At 51.9% G+C, this 21189-nt stretch overlaps 1 protein-coding gene across 1 annotated transcript in view; it reads right to left on the bottom strand.

Annotated features, from left to right (window-relative positions):
• The window catches only part of CDHR2 (cadherin related family member 2), a 30350-nt gene extending 9916 nt beyond the window's left edge, over positions 1–20434 (bottom strand). Inside the window, exons 1-21 of the mRNA XM_055430233.2 lie at positions 20420–20434; positions 18989–19055; positions 18644–18715; positions 14061–14200; positions 13897–13950; positions 12547–12636; positions 10452–10541; positions 9928–10053; positions 9705–9851; positions 9547–9622; positions 9329–9447; positions 8968–9201; positions 7951–8106; positions 7710–7871; positions 7366–7427; positions 6864–7107; positions 4206–4445; positions 2453–2522; positions 1717–2322; positions 1490–1561; positions 1017–1066 (exon numbers count right to left, since the gene is read on the bottom strand). Coding sequence (XP_055286208.2) covers positions 1017–1066; positions 1490–1561; positions 1717–2322; positions 2453–2522; positions 4206–4445; positions 6864–7107; positions 7366–7427; positions 7710–7871; positions 7951–8106; positions 8968–9201; positions 9329–9447; positions 9547–9622; positions 9705–9851; positions 9928–10053; positions 10452–10541; positions 12547–12636; positions 13897–13950; positions 14061–14200; positions 18644–18715; positions 18989–19055; positions 20420–20422 — 2880 coding nt within the window. The 5' untranslated portion in view covers positions 20423–20434. The remainder of the gene's footprint in view (positions 1–1016; positions 1067–1489; positions 1562–1716; positions 2323–2452; positions 2523–4205; positions 4446–6863; positions 7108–7365; positions 7428–7709; positions 7872–7950; positions 8107–8967; positions 9202–9328; positions 9448–9546; positions 9623–9704; positions 9852–9927; positions 10054–10451; positions 10542–12546; positions 12637–13896; positions 13951–14060; positions 14201–18643; positions 18716–18988; positions 19056–20419) is intronic.
• Between the last annotated feature and the right edge of the window lie 755 nt (positions 20435–21189).

Consider the following 21189-nt stretch of genomic DNA (forward strand, 5'->3'; position numbering starts at 1 on the left):
GGTACACTCCTGACGTTGGAATGAACGTCTTCAGCCAGGGCTGAAGATTGGAAAACTGACCGTTTGAGTCTAGAAAGAACTTAGGAAGAATTGCATGCATGCGTGTGTGCTAAGTGGCTTCAGTTGTGTCCAACTCTCTGCGACCCCATGGACTGTAGCCCGCCAGGCTCCTCTGTCCATGGGATTGTACAGGCAAGAATACTCGAGTGGGTTGCCATTTCCTCCTCCAGGGGATCTTCCCAACCCAGGGATCAAACCCACAGCTTTATGTCTCCTGCATTGGCAGGCGGGTTCTTTACCACTAGCGCCACCTGGGAAACCCCAGAAAGGGAGAATTACTATTCCCCTTTTATGGGAGGACACTGGGGTTCTGAGAGAGACCCGTCCTCCCCAGGGCACATTCGGCTGTAAGTGGGGAGGGCCAGACCCATCCATCTCCACACCCATGCCCTTTCCATAACTCAAGGAGGGCCACCCACGTACAAAACGCCTGAACCCTAAGGAGTTACTGCCAAGGGCTGACAGCTTCTTGTCTGGAAGGGAAAGTGAGTTCCAAAAAGGCACAGCAACTCCCCAGCTCAGTTAAAAGGCCTAGCCAGGCCCAGGCCCCAGGGCTGTGGGGGAGGCCTCAGCCCCTACCCACTGCGGGCACAGCCACCACCCTCTAATAAAAACATCCACTGCCATAAAAATTGAAAGCACTTTGCAGCTTGCTCTGGAAATTATTTAATATGAGGAACTTGTTTAATTTATAGTTATTGTGATTTCTCTGTAATAGTCCAGAATTCTGAAGAAAAGCACTGCAAGTGGTTTCTAGGGTCATGAATTTTTTATGAATACCACATTTAACAATTAATGGAGTTTAATGATATCAATTAAGCAGGTGGTTCATTTCCATTCCAGAGAGTTAATACATTTTTTTCTAACATTTGGAGGATGGCTGAAAGACCTAAAGGCCTAGGCCCTGTGTCTCCTGGAGCTAATGTGACTGATAAAGGCTGGAGCCAAGGACTCACCCGGACAGACGCCACCTGCTGGTTGGGCATGACGAGTTCTGGGATGATCACTGCAAGAGGAGACAGGAAGAGGTCAGTGGCTTCAGGGCCAGTGCCCGCTTGGCCAACTGCGGACCATAATAAGCCCCGCTCGGGGCTCATCCCTCCAAACCTGCCCTTAAGCTCTCTACTGCCAGACCCCCATTACAGCTGCCCCTGAGCCGCTAGTTAGCAGGTCCTCCACCTTGCATTGTGCAGATGGGGAAACTGAGGCCCAGAGAAGGAGGGCTGGGCCCAGGATCAGATGTGAGTTGGGACAGAGAGTGAAAACTCAGGTCTCTCCTCCTGTTGAATCCCTGAGAGAGAGGCAGGGCTGGAGGCCCTCTTCCCTTTCCAGGGGCACACCTGGGGTCTGAGCAGCATCTGTGGGAGTTGCCCAAAGGTAGTTCTGGCAAAGGACAGTGTGGGTGGGGAGGGAAGGGCTTGCAGCTTACCGAAAGTCTTATCCTCAGGCAGAAAGTAAGGCGCGTTGTCATTCACATCCTCGATGGTGATGGGGAGGCTTCCTAGAGGGAAAAGATTGGCTGGCTTTGGTCTCTAAGCAAAGGCTTGACCCACAAAGTCTGGTCCTCGGCTTGATCCCAGCAGCTTCCCTCCCATGCATCACCCATGCTCAGGCGGTGTTACAGCCTGCTGAACCCTGCAGGCCAGGCTGCCTCACCATTGTCACTGTAGGCCTGGAAGCTGGGGTCTGTTGTGAGGTCACAGGCCCGCACGACCAGCGTGACCAAGTCACAGGTCTCATAGTCGATGGCCTTGCTCTGGTTGATGAACACCGAGCCGTTGGCCAGCACAGAGAACCAGCCGTGGCACAGGCTGCCCACGTCAACTCCAGCCTTGGTGCAGATGACATTCACAAGCTGAACCTCCACCTGGGACATGGTATCCCTGTCGTGGGCCACCACGTTGACCAATATGCCATGCTGTGAGCCATTCTCGGCCACCTGGATGCCCTGGAGCGAGGCTGAGTCCAGGGTGGGTGGCACGTCATTCACGTCCTCCACAGTCACAAGGACTTCTGCTGTAGTCTCAGCCCCCTGGGCATCTGCGTTCTCGGCACTCACAATCAGACTGAAGGAGGCCTGTGTCTCATAGTCCAGGCTCACATCCGAAGGCAACGAGAGGCGGCCGGCTGCCTGCCCAGACCCCAGCACCGAGCCTCGGATCATGAAGTTGTTGGCGCCGCTCCCTGACAGGCTGAAGCTGATGCGGTTGTTGGCTTCCGTCTGGTCCGCATCCCAGGCCTCCACCACGCCCACCTGTACTCCTGTGGATGAGGGGCAGAGTGCAGAGGGACCCCCGGCCCAGCGGCCACCAGGGGCATCCTCTGTCCTCACCCCCCTTGGGGGCCTCAGGCCTGCCCTTGACTTACCCAGGGAGCCCCAGGGAGGACTTACCTGGGTCTCTCTCCCTCACCGAGAAGGAATATCTGGACTGGTTGAAGACGGGCACATTATCATTGATGTCCTGCAGACAGAGGCAGTTCTGAGCCCAGGGAACTCAGGCTCCCAGGTTGGGCCTCCCCACACACAGCCTGAGAAGCCAATTTTTCCCCTGACCTGCGGTCCATTCTCTCTGGTCATCTCCTCAGACAGCGCTGCCCACTTCAGAGATGATGAAACAGAACTAGCCCAGACCCCACCCCGGGGCTCCGAGGTCCATGGTGGGCCCTCTGAAGTTGGGTGCACACTTTGTTTCCCTGTCCACCACTCACAGCTGCCTCAGACCCTGCTCTCCAGAAGGATGGTTCTACAGCTCCACCCGTGTCCCTGCCTGGCCCAGCTTGACTCCCCATCTCTCGGATTTACTGTGTTGGTCCCAATACCACCATGATCCCCAAAATACCCAAGTCTTTCCTGGTCCCCACCTTTCTCCTGTCCCTCCTACCCTTGGTTGACCCCACAACACTCGCTCTGAGCTCAGTGGGGAGGCGCTGGTGGCATATGCCAGGGCTTGAGCTGGTCCTGCCCTCGGATGCCCACTGCATTTTGCTCTCGTCTTCCCTTTCCGGTGACCTCTCTGGTCACCCACAGAGCGCTGCCTGTGTCGCAGGATCAGGCCAACTCCGCCTGCACCCCCTCCCCTGACACTGCTGCATGCTGAGTGCTCTGGGCTCTCCCAGTCCTTCCCAGGGTGGCCCAGGGACTTTTGCTTTCAGCTTTTTCTAAATAACGGTAGGACGGACATCTTTGAAAACGAGAGCCCTCTCCTTAACCAGATGGAATTTCTGATGGAGATTTTCCAGAGATGGCATCACTGCCCCAGGCCCATGGCCAGCTGCATTCTCAAGGCCGTCCTCACAGGAGGAGCTACGAGCACAGTTCCGAATTCAACCCGGCTCCACCTCTCCCTCATGTGCGACTCTGACCTCTCTGGGCCTCAGTGTCTCCATCTGCAGATTGGGGTTGTCATCCCTACTCACAGGACTCTGATGTCCTGAAGAACCCTGATGGCTCAAGAAAGCCAGTTTTGCTTTATATCCTTCTTTGTGGCCTATTCTCCCCCACCCCCAAAGACAGCTGGTAAGTCTTCACCTGGCTTCTGTTTCTCTGTTTTCCCTGATGTCTCACGCTGATCCTTGTAGGAAAGTGTCACATCCCAACCCAGTGGGAAACAGGGCTGCTGTGTACAGTGGCACAGGCTGTGCACTGCGAAACCCAAGGGGGCGCCAACTACATCTTGGATATAAGGTGCTTGTGACCAGGCAGCAGCCTTAGAACCAGACAGACTGGATTCAAAGCCCCGTTCTGTGACCCAGGCGAGCTACTGAACCTCTGTGCGCCTTAATTTTGTGGTCAATATGATGGAGCTAACCCTGCCTCTCTCGCAGGGCCAGGTGTCCACCAAGTGTTTTCTCCAGGTCGGGCATTCTTTGCAACACTTTCCATTTATTAACTCATGTTATTTTCATCCCCATTTTACAGATGAGGAACTTGAGGACACAGGGAGGCTGACTGATTGCCTAAGGTTACACAACCAATGAGCCTGGACTCTAACCCATCAGCTCGGCTCCAGAACTCTTTTACCCACCATATTGCAAGGGCAGAAATGTGATTTGAGTGGGAAGGAGGGAAAATGGGGCACCTTCTCAGGAGCCTCCCAACAAAGGGTTTAATCCCAAACCCTGTCCCCGGCTGAGCCGGGCCTTACCTCCACGGTGATGGTGACACTGACAGTGGTCCAGAGGGCAGGTTCGCCAGAGTCAGACACATTCACGGTTAGCACGATTCGGCCTCCCAGAGCAGGGTCAATGGCCTCTCGGTCCAAGGGCCCCAGGTTTCTGAGGATGCCTTTGTCGGGGTCCACTGAGAAGTTGTGGCTGTAGCGGCTCGGCAGGAGGCTGAAGTGAAGCAGGCTGTTGTTGGTGTCTGGCTGGTCATCGTCGTGAGCCTGGGCAGGTGAGTCGGGTTGGGATGCCCGCCATCAGGTGCTTGCCCACCCATAGGCCTCCCCCTCCTAAAATCAGAGGGCTGCTCCCCAATTCCCAGCCCCTGTCTCCCAGCTAAGAGGACAGGACCAACAAGAGCTTGCAAGAGCTTCTGAGGTCTTAAACACTGATGTCATTCTTCACCTCACACATGTTTACCCACCACGTGCCCAGCCCTGTTCTAGGTACTTTGACTAGAGCTGTGATCAAGACAGTTCCCGTGTGGAGTTGATATCCTAGCCAGGTGAGAGGTGTGGGGGCAATATACTACAGACAGTCAAAAGTAAAAATAAACCAACAGAAATAAGTGTAGGGGAATTCCATGGTGACCTGGTGGTTACAATTCTGGACTTTGCCTCCTAGAGCCCAGATTCAGTCCCTGGCTGGGGATGGGGGGGTGGGGGAGGGGGGTGGACTGAGATCCCACAAGCCACGTGGTGCAGCCAGAAAAAGTAAGTGTGAAGTCCAACAAGATTCTGATTCATCATGACTACTTCAGTGCTTTATTTTTTTTTAAGTAGCTGAAATTCTTCATGCAATCTGTGTGTGTGTGTGTGTATTCCCGTCCTGCCAGGCTCCTGAGCACATGCTTGGTGTGCCCAAGAGGCTCTCCCCTGCCATCAGGGCCTTGCGCACACACACGAATGCCCTCTACACCTTGTCTGCTTAACTCCAGGTCAGGTTGGTCCCTCTGCTGGGCTTTCACCACCCCTGTGCCACCTTCCATATAGCACAAGTGACACCCTTGCATGATGGTCTGCCACCCTCCCTGGAAGCAGGAATTATGGGGACTTCATCTCGGAGGACCCAGGGCTCAGCCAAGGGCCTGTTGCATGTAAGTGCTCAGCAAAAATGGCTTTGAATCCAGAGCTGGGCTAGTCTGACTTGGACCCAATTCTTCGGTCTCTTCCCTGCATCCTGCCACCTTCAGCTCTTTTTGTTTCGGATCTGTCGGGATCTTGTTTATGAAATGAAAAACTCTGGTTGTTCATCCCTCAGCACTCTAAACTCGGGCCGGCTGATTCACCAAGCACTTCTCAGGGCTGAAACCGGGCACTGTGGTTCCAGCAGCAGATCTGAGATGCTTCTGCCCAAGAGCTCTCAGACCAGGGTGAGAAGCATTGAGGTGCATGGAGAATGACGCAGGTTTCAGCTCTGCCAGTGACTGGCTGTACGACCACAGAAAAGTCACGTAACCTCTTTAAGCCTGTTTTCTCGTTCTGTGAAATGGGGACCATTCAGAGAAGGCACTGGCAAGCCACTCCAGTACTCTTGCCTAGAAAATCCCATGGATGGAGGAGTCTGGTAGGCAGCAGTCCGTGGGGTTGCTAAGGGTCGGACATGACTGAGCGACTTCACTTTCACTTTTCACTTTCACACATTGGAGATGGAAATGGCAACCCACTCCAGTGTTCTTGCCTGGAGAATCCCAGGGACGGGGGAGCTGCCTATGTGTGACCACATGTCTATGGGGTCACACAGAGTCAGACACGACTGAAGTGACTTAGCAGCAGCAGCAGCAGAGCAGCTACTTCACAAGGTTATCAAGAGATCAGGAAACCACAAGCCCCAGAAAGATGGGTAGGCCCCATGGCCACATGATTGTCATTCTGAAGACTTTGTTTCCTGCTTCTCACAAGACCTCCTTATAGATGATGCAGTGCAGGAGCTTCTCCCCAGCGTTCCTCTGGAGCCAACAGTTGGTTCTTATCTCCTAGTCTCTGAGAACCTGGCCACTGGTCTCATTTCCATTTTTGCTCTGGCCATTATGAAGCTCAGAACTGAGTTATCAGCCCTCTCCTAACAATTGTATGGCTTCGGGTTTAACCCTACCTCTGTGTTTACACGACCTGGTAGCTCAGATGGTAAAGAATCTCCATGTGATGCAGGAGACCTGGGTTCAATCCCTGGGTCAGGAAGATCTCATGGAGAAGGGAATGGCAACCCACTCCAGTATTCTTTCCTGGAGAATTCCATGGATAGAGGAACCTGACGGGCTACAGTCCATGGGGTCACATAGAGTTGGACACGATTTGTGTTTATTTTCCCTTTTTTTCATTTCTTTTATTATACTTTAAAACCTAAGCCACCCAAATCCTTTTTGGAGTGAGGCCGGGACCTGCATTTTAAAGAGTAGTGTGGTTTTTGAGGGCTCGCTCTGTGCTAGGCAGCACTTTATATCCTTTATGACCCTGGGAATAAGTTCTATGATTGACCTCATTTTCCAAAGAAAAAATGGAGGCCCAGAGAGACTGAGTGACTTTCTCAGGGCCACACAGCAGAACCCAGATTCCAGCACAGGACCAGCATGACCACAGAGCCAGGCTTGGTGCCCTGGGCCTGTTCCCTCCACCCCCCACCCATTTCAGGCCGGCTCGCACCTGGATGGTCACGGAGACATTTCCCTCCTCCTCCTGGACAAAGATGTTGTAGGAGCCGCTGACCACGGGACTCTTATCATTGATGTCTAGCACGTGGATCTCGAGCATGGTCGAGGATGACAGGTTCCCACCGTCCATGGCCTGCAGCGTGAGGTAGTACACGGCCTGCTTCTCCCGGTCCAGCAGCTTGCTGTCTCTCACCGTCACCTTCCCCGAGTCTGGATCCACTGCAAAGATGTCCGCCCTGTGGCCAGATGGAGTGAAAAAAGGTACAGAATGCCCACTTCAATTTGAATTTCAGATAAACAATGCAAAGTATTTTAGGACGTCCCATGGAATATTTGCAACCTACTTATACAACAAAAAAAATGAATAATTTATCTGAAATTGAAATGTAACTGGGTACCCTATATTTTACCTGGCTGCTCCAGCCCCACTGTGAGGCAGAGAGGCGGACCTGGGTCCCCCTTACCACCTGCCCCGCTCCCATCAGAGACGTTACCCGTTCCCTGGAAGCAGGCTGTAGGTGACCTGGCCCCCCTCTCCTGTGTCGGGATCGGAGGCCTGTGAGGCAGAGACAGGTAATGGGACACTGAGCAGAAGCCACGCCCTCACTGCCGGCCATGCAGTTGATGAGGACAGGGCAGTCTTGCTTCCTGAGCCGAAGGGAGACGCTCCTGACACACTCAGACGGACACGCTCACCCTCGCACGCTCACATGTACAGGCACGCTTGCTGGGATCCGATGACCCCAGATGATGCAGAGACTCTGGCAGGGACAGCCCCAGGCCTGCCCGTCTCCACGCTTCTCCCAGCCCAGTCCACCCCTGTCCCCCTGTCACTCACGTGGATGCTGTTGGTGACCACATAGCCGACAGCACTGTGCTCAGAGACGCTGAGGTTGTACAAGCTGTGGGGGAACGTGGGCCTGTGGTCATTGATGTCTCGAAGGTGAATGGTCACCGAGGCGACAGAGGCGTTCCCGCTGACAGAGTCAGTGGCTGTGACCTAAGGATGGAGGAAGAGGCAGTGGCCTGGGGTGGGAGCGCCCCGTGGCTGGCTGCCCCGGGCCGCGAGCGCCGCTCACCTGCAGCCGCATCACTGCCTGCCTCTCGCGGTCCACCAGCGACGGCTCCCGCACCAGCACCTGCACGTCCACCGAGCCCGCCGCCCGCTGCGGGGACACGCTGAAGGCTTCGCCATCCGGGCCCCCCAGGGTCAGCAGGAAGGTGCCGTTGTTGCCCTGGAGAGGTGGGCTGTAAGTGGGGACCCACTCCTGCAGTGTACCCACCTGCGTCTGTCTCCAATCCCTGGCCACAGGGTCACTAGTCCCTGTAGATGCGGGCTCGTCAGAAGAAGCCTTCCCTGAGGCACTGTGGGCCCCAGCCTGGGCTGCGGAGCCCAGACACATACCACTCACTCCCTTTGAGTCTTCCGTACCAGCCGCCCTCCACCACACACTCCAACACCAAACACCACCGGTGCCCACCATCGGCCCGTTACCCACACGCCCCTTCTACTCCATACCCTCTCCACTTAATGCCGGCCATAAACGCCACACCACCACCCAACCACCACCACCCAAAATCACCCTCCATTCAACGTTTTGTACCAACTCACGCCGCCACCCCTGTAGTCAGTCAGCATTCAGTACCACCCAAATCATCCACCACTCAATCCCAGCCTCTCCCAAGAATACCTTCCAGTTTGACACCCACTGAGAAGCGTCTGTGCTCACCACTTCCCGCAGCCCCCAATATCCAATGCCAGCTCCCCTCAGCTTCACCATCTACCCATCACTACCCTCCACACGACACCACCGAAAGTGGCATTCCGCTCAGCATTACCCAGCATCCTGCCTCTCTATTCCCCACCACTGAGCTCTGCCCTGAACACAAGAACGCCCACCAGCTCCGCGCCACTCAGCAGTTCCAAATGTCACTCAAACTCTGATTGTCACCACCACTCATGGTCAGCACCGCTGTCGCCCACTGTGACACTGCATACCATGGTCCGTGCTCTGCTGGTCACTCGCCACCTCCCCTCCCCAGTGATCCCCCATCATCACTTCCTCCCACCCTGCCTATGGTCTGAGTGTGCCTACCTTGTCTGGGTCATAGACCGTCATGGTGAGGTCCTCAATGGGGATGCGCGTGGAGGCGTGCTCATCCACGTAGCCAGTGAAGTTGACTTGAGTCTCGTCGGGAGTGAAGGCGCAGGCTTGGAGGCTGCAGTTGTAAAACTCAGGTACGTGGTCATTGACATCTGTCACTCTCAGCGTGACCCAGATGCTCGCCTTGGCCTCCTGCCCGTGGATGTTGGGGTGTGTCTCAGTGGCCTGAGAGCAGAGTTGAAGCAGGAAAGCAGAGGTCAGAGAACCAGCATTCTGAGAGAGCTGAGCTCAAAGGTCAAAGTGGGGGTGCAGAGAGTGCGGATGCAAATAGGGCAGTGGCCCCCTCACTCACCGTGACCTGCACTTGCACTTCCTCATCCTCCTCCAGCAGTTGCTCTCTGTCCAGGGGACTGTTGACTGTGATCACCCCATCTTGCTTGCCAATATCAAACCAGCCAGGCCTTGTGGAATCTGGAAAGATGCAGCAGGAGCAGCTCCTTCCAGTGGCTCTGACAGAGCCCCCACCCCTTCCCTTGCCCCAGCCCCAGCCCGGGGACACCTCGTTCTCACTGGAGATGCTGTAGATCACAGGGTCATTGATGCCTCTGTCACCATCCATGGCCTCCACCTTCAGCACTGAGGTTCCCTGCAGGGAGACACAGTCAGTAGCCCGACCCTTTCCCTACCTCTCAGCTCCCCCCAATCCCTCTCCCAGGTGCCCAGCATACCTGGGGTGTATCCTCAGCCACAGAGGCTGAGTAAAACTCCCTAACAAACTGGGGGTCCAGGTCTGGCTTGTCGATTACAGAAATGGACACGAAGATAGATGAGGAGCACTGGACAACGGTGTGATTGTTGTATCGGCCGCCCGAGTCCTGCAGAGAGACAGGTCTGCATGAATCTGGGTCTTGGTCCCCAATGCCCCCAGCCCCCACCAGCGCCCCCACTCACACAGGCCTTCAACTCCAGCTGATAGAAGGAACTCTTGCTGTTGTAGTTGAGGCTGCCATTGAGGATGATGGAACCATTGGGTAGGATCCTGAAGAGGTACTCACTGCCCTCCGTGGTAGGAATGACCTGACAGAGCACAGTCAGGCCAGGCTGCCCCAGGATGGCTCTGCCCCTAGGGCCTGCTCTCAGAGGCCTGGGGTCGAATCCTGGCTCTGCTCTTGACCTCACCCGGTCACATAACCTCTCTGATTCTCAGTTTCTGCCTCTAGGAAATGGGCGAGATACTGCCTCAGCACTCCAGGTGAGAGGGTGGGCAGAAGGGTTCAGTCTGCAGCAGGTACCCTTCTTAGGCGACTGGACCAAATGGGGCCAGAGAGGGCCAGAGGATGGTGTGGGGACCAGTGCTGGGCCGTGGCAGAGCTCCTGGTCTTCAAGGTCCCTGCATGTTGTGTGGGAGATGCTGCCCCCTGGTGGCCACGAGGAGCCGCAGCGCCCACACTCCCACCTGAACCACACTCACTCACCTTTTCTATGGAGTATACCACGGCGCCCGCCGAGCCCAAGTCTTTGTCCGTGGCCAGCACAGATAACACCACAGAGCCCACCGGCAGGGTCTGTAACAAAAGGTTTCATCAACTCTGAGTTCCAATCCATTTTCTTCATGCCCAAGCACATGCCCCCAACCTGGAGTTCCAGGGCCCACAGCCCTACCACAGGGACAGTGACAGACCTTCCAGAACCTGAAGCCCAGTGTTCCACAGGTGGCCCCCTTTCCTTCCCCCGGGCTGGGCCTCTGGGGGCATCTGGACATCGGCAGGAAGCAGAGTTTCCCCTTCTCCTCTCCCAATGCAGCCCCCTTGCCACATGAACTAGCTTCTGATTTGCTGAGCCCCTCAGGGCCAGTATAAATGATCATTCCAGAACTCAAGTTTTGCCACTCCCCTGCTTTTTAAGGGAAGTTTATTCCCTGTGGGTTCTCTGTAGCCTCCAGCCCAGGTTGCAGACTGTACTCTGCAGAGCTGAAAGTTTCTTTCAGATGCCTTTGCCCCAGGACCTGTCCACATGCTCGCTAATTCCACAAGGTGGCCAGAGAGATCTCTGAAAATCCTGAACCAGACTACATCACTCTCATGCTCGAAATCCCTCAGTGGTTTCCCCATTCCACTCAGAATATAGTCCAGATTGCCTCCATGGCCCTCTGGGGTCAGGCCCACCTCTCTGACCTCACCTGCTCCTCACACTCCACCCTCCATCCACAGCAGCTTTCTAGCTATGCCTACAATACTCCAGGCTGATTCACACCTCAGAGCAGCTGCTATTCCCTGCCTGGAAAGTCCTTTTTCTGGAGCAGCCCAGGCAGACTCCTTGACATTTAGTTCTGCTCATATGTCACCTACCCAGAGAAGACTTTCCTGACTGGCTCAACCTAAAAGCAGCCCCTTATGTTCTTCACTGAGCACAACACCTTCTGAAATAATCCTATCTGTTTAATGTTTGTTCATTAGTGTCTGTGATCTTCACTACAATGTGAGCTACTGAGGGTGGTGACCAAATCTATCATCTCCGGATATCTTCAGCACCAAGGACAGTGCCAGACACTTAGTAGGCATTCAGTCACAGCCTGTTGAAGGTCTGTCTGGACCTTACCAGCCTCTTGTCTGGCCTGGGGGCGGTGGGTAGGGCACACCTCTCAGGTCTTTGAATCCACGTAGTAATGAAGATTCAGGAGTGGTGTGTTTCCTGCTTGCGGACCACTGGAGAACCTCCTCCCTGCCCATGCGGTTCAAGTCAGGCTGTCACTTTTGCTAAAGGGGAAGGCCCATGATGCAGACTTTGACAATTAGAGCATTCCACATCCCTCAATTGATGGACAAGCATGTATGCTAGGTCGCTTCAGTCATGTCCGACTCTTTGTGACCCCAGCCCAACAGGCTCCTCTGTCCAGAGGATTTTCCAGGCAAGAATACTAAAGTGGGTTGCCATTTCCCTCTCCAGGGGATCTTCCCAACCCAGAGACAGAACCTGTGTCTCTTATGTCTCCTGCATTGCAGGTGGATTCTTCACCACTAGAGCCACCTGGGAAGTCCAGTAAACAATGATGGCACACGCACATGACCCAAAATGGGTCAGTGAGAGTCAGCCCTGGGGTGTTGGTTGGGACCACTAAGAAAGAGACTGCATTGCAATTCAAAGTGGGATGTGAGCCTGGAGCTGCTGGGGACACTTTCATCATCACTATGAGGGAGAACTCCCTCAACCCCAGGATGAAGGTGCAAGGTGGAGAGAAATCTCTTCTTGATGACATGGCTTGAGTGCCTGGATCCAGCCATGTTTGAAGCCAGATATACCATTCAAACGTCCAGATACATGAGAAAATCAATTTCTTCCTCTCCACCTGGGATGATCATCACTTAAAGAACTCCAATCCAGTGTGATGGATTGAAAAATGTTGCTGTAACTATTGTACAACCCCTGAATTTGGTTCCTGCGGCTGCCCTTTCTAGGAGGCACTTTTCCCAATCCTGGATGACCTGCTGAGTGCCTCTGGTCCTTCCCACTCTGAGCAGATTTGTGGGATGCCTGCATTCTACACACCCACCCTGGTAAGGCAGATGTTACCTCGCTGACGTTGGCGGAGAAGCCTGTGTTCTGGAAAACGGGCGCATTGTCATTTCTGTCCTCTACGATCACCTGCATTTCCCTCTGCACCTGCAAGTGAGAAAGCCCAGGTGAGCCCAGAAAACGTGGGAGTTTGAGAAAACAAATTCAGGAGTGCCTGGACAGGAATGCAAGTTGGCATAGCGTCTCAGGAGAACAATCAGGCAGTGTCTTGGGTGACTCTTTATTTGAAACCATTTCAAATGCCAGAAAAGTTGCAAGTACAGAACAAAGAACGCCTGATACTCTTCATGCAGATTTACCCCTTATTTGGTTTCCCTCTCTCTTTTTCCACATGTTTGCTGAGCCACGGGAGAGTACATTAGGTCATTTAAGAAATCTATAACATAGCGGTCTTATTACAAGAATGTTCCTTTTAGATTTGTTAGCCACAGAATAAAGCTGTGAACCACCTACACGTTGAGGAGACCAGCTAAGCACCGTGGTACGTCCCCACACTGGGCTATAGACATACAGGAGATGGGAGACTTGCGTGCACTCAGAAATGCTCCAGAGCTGATTGTTGAGTGGACAAGTCAGTTCAAGACCGTACAGGCAGCAGGATTCCATTCGGGTTTAAGAAAATACACTGAAAACTACAATCTTTCTTCTGTGGACGCATATATGTCTGCCAGTGCTTAGCAAGGGATGAAAAACACAGTGACGGTGGCTACTTCAGTTGGGAGTGGGTTGGGAAGGGCTACCCAAGAGAGCTTGAGCTTTATCTGAACTTTTAAAAATGCTTACAGAGAGAAAGTATATATGAATATCCAAGTCGTCTTTTAATGCGTAGGCTTTAAGGAATAGGTCATAAAGAGAAAACCCCCAACTCTCACAGGCACAAGACGTAGCTGTATAAGCATGATATTGAGAAACAGGACCGCTGGGACCAGCCCATTAGTCAAAGGAGTTGAAAACGATGATCTCAGTGGAGAGAAGGTAGGCAGTTATTTGGTATCTGTTTTCTCATTAATATACATATTAATATGAATTAATAATGCAATTCATGATAACAGTAGATATACAAATATACAAACAGTATATCTATAAACAGTAGATATGCAAAATACACTACATATATATAAACATATGCATATAATTAAGACAAATTAATAGTAAATACTAAAATCTTGGTAATACTGTATGATGAAAAGTGGACAAGTCTAATTTTGATGAACATAAACTTTCAGTTTGTTTCTGTTAGCTGAGGCCCGCTCTGCTTCGCTGGGGTCGGGATACCACTAGCCATGGCCCTTCAGCGCCCGTTCTCTGACCCTGGGGCCGCCCCCCGCCCCTCCCCTGCCGGCTCACCCGGTTGTTGTGACTGTCGCTCACGAAGATGTTGATGGTGAACCAGAAGAGTGTCTGCAGTGGGCAGGGAGACAGGGGCCAAGGTGAGCCCTGTTCGCGTGTCCACCAGAGCCCTCCCCACTACCCCACCCCTCACAAGGCCTTCTCAAGTTGCTTTCCTTTACCTCATAGTCCAGAAGGCTGGCCAGCTTCACTTCCCCAGTATTTGAGGTGACGCTAAAGAAGTAGGCGTTGGAGCCACTAATCCCATATGTCAGCTCGTCATTTTCGCGGTCCTCAGCTACCAACCAGAAAGCCTCGGCACCTGGAGACAGGACAGAGAATGCCTAGGGCCCATGGCCACCTAGCTCAATGCTGGCCTGTCCAAGCTGCCCACGAGTCCTGCAGGTACATTTAGCGTCTTTTAAAATTAGGAGGGCCAAGACATCAGTGGATGTCTATCAATGGGTGAGTGGATAAAGAAGATGTGGTATGTGTGTGTGTGTGTGAATATTTTGTACAGTTTGTACAAAATGGAATATTTTCAGCCATAAAAGAATGAAATCTTGCCATTTGCAACAGCATGGATGGACCTAGAGGGCATTCAGCTAAGAGAAATAAGTCAGAGAAAGACAAATATTGTATGTTGATCTCATTCACATGCGGGATCTGAAAACAGAAATCCAAGTTCCCTGATGCAGAGAGCAGATTGGTGGTTCCCAGACGTGGGGTGAGGAGGCTGAGCAATGAGTGAGAAGGGTCAAAAGGTACCAATTTTCAGTCATAAAATAAACAAATCCTGGGGACATCATGCACAGCATGGTGACTATAATTAATAATACTGTATTTGGTATTTGAAAGTTGCTGAGAGAGTAGGTCTTAAAAGTTCTCACAGTAAGGGAAAAATATTCTGCAACTATGTGTGGTAACAGATATTAGCTAGACTTATTGGGGTAATTATTCTGGAATATATGCAAATATATCAGTATGTTGTACACCTGAAGCTAATATCACGTTGTATGTCAATGATATCTTGTTCTTTTTAATTACGGAAGAGGCCCACAAAGGCAAAAGTGTTAGAATGGTGACATGATGGTTGGGTCAACCCGCAGCCTGAGTGTCCCAGAGAACCCGTTTGCTCCCTCTTGCCCACCATGGCCCTTCAGGGACAGTCTGGGCAACGCACCTGGAGCCTGCTCTTCTTTGATCAGTCTTGCCTCTTCCAGAAACTCCTTGGAAAGCTAGGTCTCTCCCCACCCAGGCCCCCTCCTCCAGGAAGACCATCGGGCTAGAAAAATGTTGGTGTCTATGTCATGTTTCCTCTGCCGTGAGACACACGTCAATTTAATGCGTGCTGGGATGAGGGTAGGGAGTCATTCTGTGTTAACTGACTATCTCAAATATAAGATAACATCCTGACTCAGAAATGTCAGGGTGTGAACTGATATGGCTCTTGTACTCAAGGAAATACGGGAGGTGAGTGAGCATGTATAAATCTTTCTCTGTACACGTGTCCACGGTCACAGAAAGATGGATCAGGGAGAAAATGCTTTTTTAAAAGTCTGTCTGAAAAAAGTCAAATGTAACAAATAATAAGAGCTATAGAAATAAAAGACACATATTAGGTCTCTGTCACTAAACTCGAATTTGATATTTAAAATACAATGTATTTTTAAAAGTCTGGGGGAAAAAAATGCCTGCCTGACAAAACTAAACTATTAAACAGTGTTAGTGTCAGGAAAACAGGTCTCATGCAGGGTGGAGCGTGACTAGAAGGGGAGAGAGGGGGTTGAGGTGTAGGTGTTCCTGGTGGGTGAAGTGAAAGTGGCTCAGTCGTGTCCAGCTCTTTGCAATCCCATGGACAGTAGCCCATCAGGTTCCTCTGTCCATGGGGATTCTCCAAGCAAGAATACTGGCGTGGATTGCCGTTCCCTTTTCCAGGGAATCTTCCCAACACAGGGATCGAACCTAGGTCTCCCACATTGCAAGCAGATTCTTTACCATCTGAGGGAGTTACATGTGGTAATTCAGTGTATTTCCCTGTACATTTACATATACTATACTTCAAAATAAAAGGTCTAAATAACATTTTTTTAAACCTGACTGAAAATGCTTTCTCATCCCTAGAGAGCCATGGAATTCATCTCAGAAAGGAAAAAATTGCCCTTTGGTTTAAGAAAGCCCAGAGAGGGGCCCCAGGGTTATAGAAGAAAAGACCCTCGGACTTTCCTGGTGGTATAGTAGATAAGAATCTGCCTGCCAATGCAGGGGACACGGGCTTGATCCTCAGTCCGGGAAGAGTCCACACTCCACGGAGCAACTAAGCTTGTAAGCCACAACTATTGAGCCAGCCTGCTGCAACTACTGCAGCCTGTGTGCCCAGAACCTGTGCTCTGCAACAAGAGAAGCTCCACAGTGAGAAGCCTGACACCACGGTGAAGAGTAGCCCACTCTTGCCACAACTAGAGAAAGCCTGCATGCAGCAACAAAGACCCAGCATAACCAAAATATATAAATAAGTAAATTATATATAAAAATAGACCCTCATTTGGTCTGGCTGTGATCATACTTGATTTTAAAGGGTTACCCAAGAGAATGGAGAACATGAGGGCATTTAGATTACATGTGTTTGTGATATTTGTTTGGAAGGGTGTGTGTGTGTATGTTCATCCATGACTAAACAGCTATCAAAACATATGTAAAGTAAAATTAACACATGTATACTACTTCTCTGTTGCATTCATAGATATCAAATAGTTTAACCTCAGCCCAGTCCTCCAGGGAGGATTGTGCCATCTCGGGATGTAATAAGACTATCACCTCCCTCAGCTTGGGCTCTAAATCTTTATTAATATAACCCTTATGCTGTCCTGACAACCACATGCAAATGGATGTAGCCTTTGTGGACGCAAAGGCCATCGCCCACCCTTTCTTCTTGTACCCAGACCTGGGCTTCTGGATCCCAAGGCAGACTCTGGATTTTAGCTTCCTTGATGCCATCTCTTGTGTCATCTGGTAGATTTAGATATCTGACACTGCAACAAAGACTAAATTGTTCCCCAGTATTCACAACTCCATTTTCTCTCAGACTAGTAGAACCCCAGATTTTGAGCTGGGCACATGGCTAACTAAAATAACAAAGCCCTCATTTCTCCAGTTGCCTTTCAGCTAGGGCACGAAGCTAAGTTCTGGCCAATGAGATGTGAGCAGAAGTAGCGTGTGAAATCTGGAGCCCTGTCCTTAGGAGAAAGAAGTGAGCCTTCCTGGCCCTTTCCTCCCCCAAGTTATCACTGGAATAGGGTGTGACACTAGCCATCTGGGACCCTGTGGATGAAGTCCATGCCACAGGGAAGGCAGAACCTAGAAAGGGAAGGAGGGTCCCTGACACCCAAAGCAGAGAGCAAGAACCAGCTTGACTGAACAGATTCTCCAACAGACCTGAACTCACTGCTTTAGGAGACTATGTAAGAGAATAGTAAACCCTGACCTTGCTTATACTTCTATTATTTGGGGTCTGTATGTGCAGCTAGGGCTTCCCTGGTGGCTCAGATAGTAAAGAATCTGCCTGCAGTGCAGGAGACCTGGGTTCTCCTTGATTGGGAGGGTCCCCTGGAGAAGGGAATGGCTACCCACTCCAGTATTCTTGCCTGGAGAATTCCATGGACAGAGGAGCCTGGGGGGCTGCAGTCTGTGGATCACAAAGAGTCATACATGCCTGAGCGACTAACACTTTCTGTGCAGCTGAACCTATATCCCAGTGAATACAGCCCTCTATCATTTCAGCTTCTTCAACCCCCATCCTGCCTGCTGGGAATCTGGCCTCCAGTCCCTGTGGCTTCATCCAAAGCAATGGTTTTTTAACGTCATTCACTCCTGTGCATTGCCAAGATCTTTACTACCAACCATGTCTCATTATTTATGACCCTCCTTTTAATTGACTATTTTATGTAAATACATTTATTTTAGAAGCGAGCTTTAGATTATTACTGTACATGGAAAACCTGTCTCACTTGCCACAGATGGAAGGTAACTCTACAAAGACAACAAAAGCAAAGCAAAGGTGTTGAGTTCTGATGAGATGTGTCCGTGAAAGGCGCTGAGCCTCAAGTCTGCTCTCTGTCTGTTTAAGGGGAAAAAAAATAGCAAGGGATGGAGGGAGATGAGCAAGCGAGAGAGATAGAAGAAAAATAATGGTACCAAATGGACACTTTCTCCCTGGGAAAATCAGAAAGCCTGAAAGAGATGGGAACCATGAGGGGTGTTCTCTTGGGGTGGGTCTTAATTATTTGATGCTGTGTGAGGGGTGTTCATTGGAAGGACTGATGCTAAAACTGAAACTCCAATACTTTGGCCACCTCATGCAACGAGTTGACTCACTGGAAAAGACTCTGATGCTGGGAGGGATTGGGTGCGGGAGGAGAAGGGAATGACAGAGAATGAGATGGCTGAATGGCATCACTAGCTCGATGGACATGAGTTTGAGTGAACTCCGGGAGTTGGTGATGGACAGGGAGGCCTGGCATGCTGTGATTCATGGGGTCGCAAAGAGTTGGACACGACTGAGCGACTGAACTGAACTGAACTTAACTGAGGGTCTTTGACCAAAAAGCTGAAAAGAAGAAACTTCTGAAACAAACTCCCTTCGGGCTATCTTTGCCCCATGAGGTGCTGTGGAGCTGCAGGGATGGGGAGCAAGCCCCCAGGGGACCCCTGGGCCCTCTTTTGGGTAAGGGTTTGGCACAATCTGGGTACAGGAACTTGTACTCACCCACTGGAAGGTCTTCGGGCAGGCTCACTGTCGACATGTTGGACGCGAACATTGGGGCCGTATTGGCTGTCACTGCAGGGACACAGGGTGCGGGAACATCTGGACACCTCTGGAAAGACTGAACCCCATCGACCTCCATGGGAGCCCATACCAGTCCCATTGGCCAGCCTTCAGCCCAGCTCACCAGTCTGGGACTGGATTCCTCCCCAGGCCTCCCCAGGGCAGCCAAGCATAGAGCTGGGCCATAGAAGCTAGGTTTTTGCTGATGGAGCAGCAGCCCACCCTTCTGGAGGGTTCTGCTGAGGCCCCCCAGGTTAGTGCTGATGGGAGAGAGGAGGTACTTACCAGACACCACAAGGGCAGGAAGCAGGAGGCAGGACAGCCACGGCCACCCCATCATGTCTGGAGCGACCTGCGGGAAGAGACATCAGGAAAGGGGCACCTGAACCCAGGCCTCCCTCTTCTGGTGGAACCTTGTCTGTGGGTCCAGCCCTGGCCCACTCACCACCATCACTCAAGGTTCTCCCCCAGGCCCCTATCAAATTCTGCCCATTTGCCAGATGTGCCCCGGGAGGGGAAGGCGGGGGTGGCATGAGAGGGAGGGCAGGGTAGCTGAGCCTGGTCTAGAATTTCAGCCTGAGACTGAGCCTGAACTTGACCCCAGAGTTCAGTGCCCACTATGGAGCAGGCATGGCCCCAGGCATATTGGATGCATAATCTCTTGATTCCTACAATGACAAAGTGACTGCCACAGAACCAAGTCTGAGAGAGTTGGGGGCTTGTCTGAGGCCACAGAGTCAACGTCAAGACCATGCTCTAAACACAGGTCTTTTGGACTCCAGAGCCCATTCCCTCAACCACTACGCTGCCCTGCCTATTTGAAGTGTCCAAGCTAATAGTGTCCTTCAAAATCAGGGGCCTAGAGAGGGACTGCGACTTGTCCAGGACCATCCAGAGACTCTATGGGTGGGCAGGGTCCTTTGTCCTACTTGCTGACACAATAAATAGCTGCCTTGGCACCCTTTCTCAAAGTGGGCTCCACGGAACCCCAGCCCTGGAAGATGCCCCAAAGCGGAAGGGTTCCCTAGTCAAGTCAGTATGGGAAGGACTCTGTGCTCCTCTTTCTGACTGAGAGCTGGGCAGGGACCATTGGAAGACCCTGCCTGGCCCAGTCTTCTTCTTAGTCGTCTTATGTTGCAAGCTGTCCTTCATCCAGGAAGAGGGGGACTTGGATTCACTATCATCAAGAGATGCCTGAAGCGCCGCGGTTCTTTCATCCCAAAAGATGCTGGATACCAAAGCCAAGGGAGAGCAAGATAGTTCCACAGATGTTTCTTGCTCTCTGTCAAGAAAGTGGGCTGCGCGCCTGCATCTGTGTAATTATTCCATAAAACAGGACATTGTACCGTACAGCCTTTTGTGCCTTTTGAATTGTGTGCTAAGTGAATACATGAACTTTTCCAAAGATACACTGAAGCTGTAAAGTGCACAAAACTATGGCTGATTCATGCTGATGTTTGGTAGAAATCAATGCAACACTGTAAAGCAATTATCCGTCAATTAAAAATAAATGCGTGCGTGTGTGCTAAGTCACTTCAGTCGTGTCTGACTCTTTGTGACCCTGTGGACTGTGGCCTGCCAGTCTCCTCTGTCCATGGGGATTCTCCAGGCAAGAATACTGGAGTGGGTTGCCGTGCCCTCCTCCAGGGGATCTTCCCGACCCAGGGGTCAAACCCAGGCCTCTTGCATCTCCTGCATTGTCAGGAGGGATTTTACCATTAGGGCCACCTGGGAAGCCCTAAAAGTAAATAAATAAAAATAAAAGTACACAAATGAACACAGTCATTGTCCTGCCCCAGTGTGGCTGAGGCCAGTGGCCGGCCATTTTCCAGAGGAGCCTGGCTCCAAAGCTCTGGGAGAACCAAGGGACCCCAACCCACAGTGGACTCCATATGACGGGTCCTCCATGTGGGCAGAATGGCTTCCAGAGCTGAACCTTGACCAGAAACCAGAAGGCTTCTTCCTCCCACCACCCAACCCTCCTCCTGAGTTCCTACCTCAGGGCCGCCCACTGCCCCATCACCCTTGATGCCCCCTCTCCTGAATGCCCTGCATTCAATCCAATTCCTGCATCTCTTACATTTATTCTCCATCCTATAGCAAGCTTCTTCTCTCCCCGGCTCAGCCCTCCTCAAGGGCTCCTTCCCTTCCTTTTCTTTAATCCAGTCCTCTCAACCAAAATTATCCGTCCTCACTTCCTCTAATCACCTCCCTCCCCTGCTCCAAACCTTACAATGGCTCGTTTCGCCAGACTGCACAAAAAGGCTTCACAGGGACCATCCACACCCTGAGCACTGCCCTCCCCGCCCCCGCCCCCAGCTTCCTCTCTAACTATGCCCTGCCTCCCTCCCTCACACCCCTCCCTACAGGGACCACTCCACTTTCCCTCACTCTGCATATGAAGTGTCCTCTTTCTGGAATGTCCTTCCTCTCCTTACGGCCTGGTCCTCCCTGGTGAGCAGTTCCAAGGTTATATTCCATCCCGA

This window comes from Moschus berezovskii, chromosome 8 (genome assembly GCF_049115385.1).
Source record: "Moschus berezovskii isolate FMDL1 chromosome 8, NW_MosBer_1.0, whole genome shotgun sequence".
NCBI lineage: Eukaryota > Metazoa > Chordata > Mammalia > Artiodactyla > Moschidae > Moschus > Moschus berezovskii.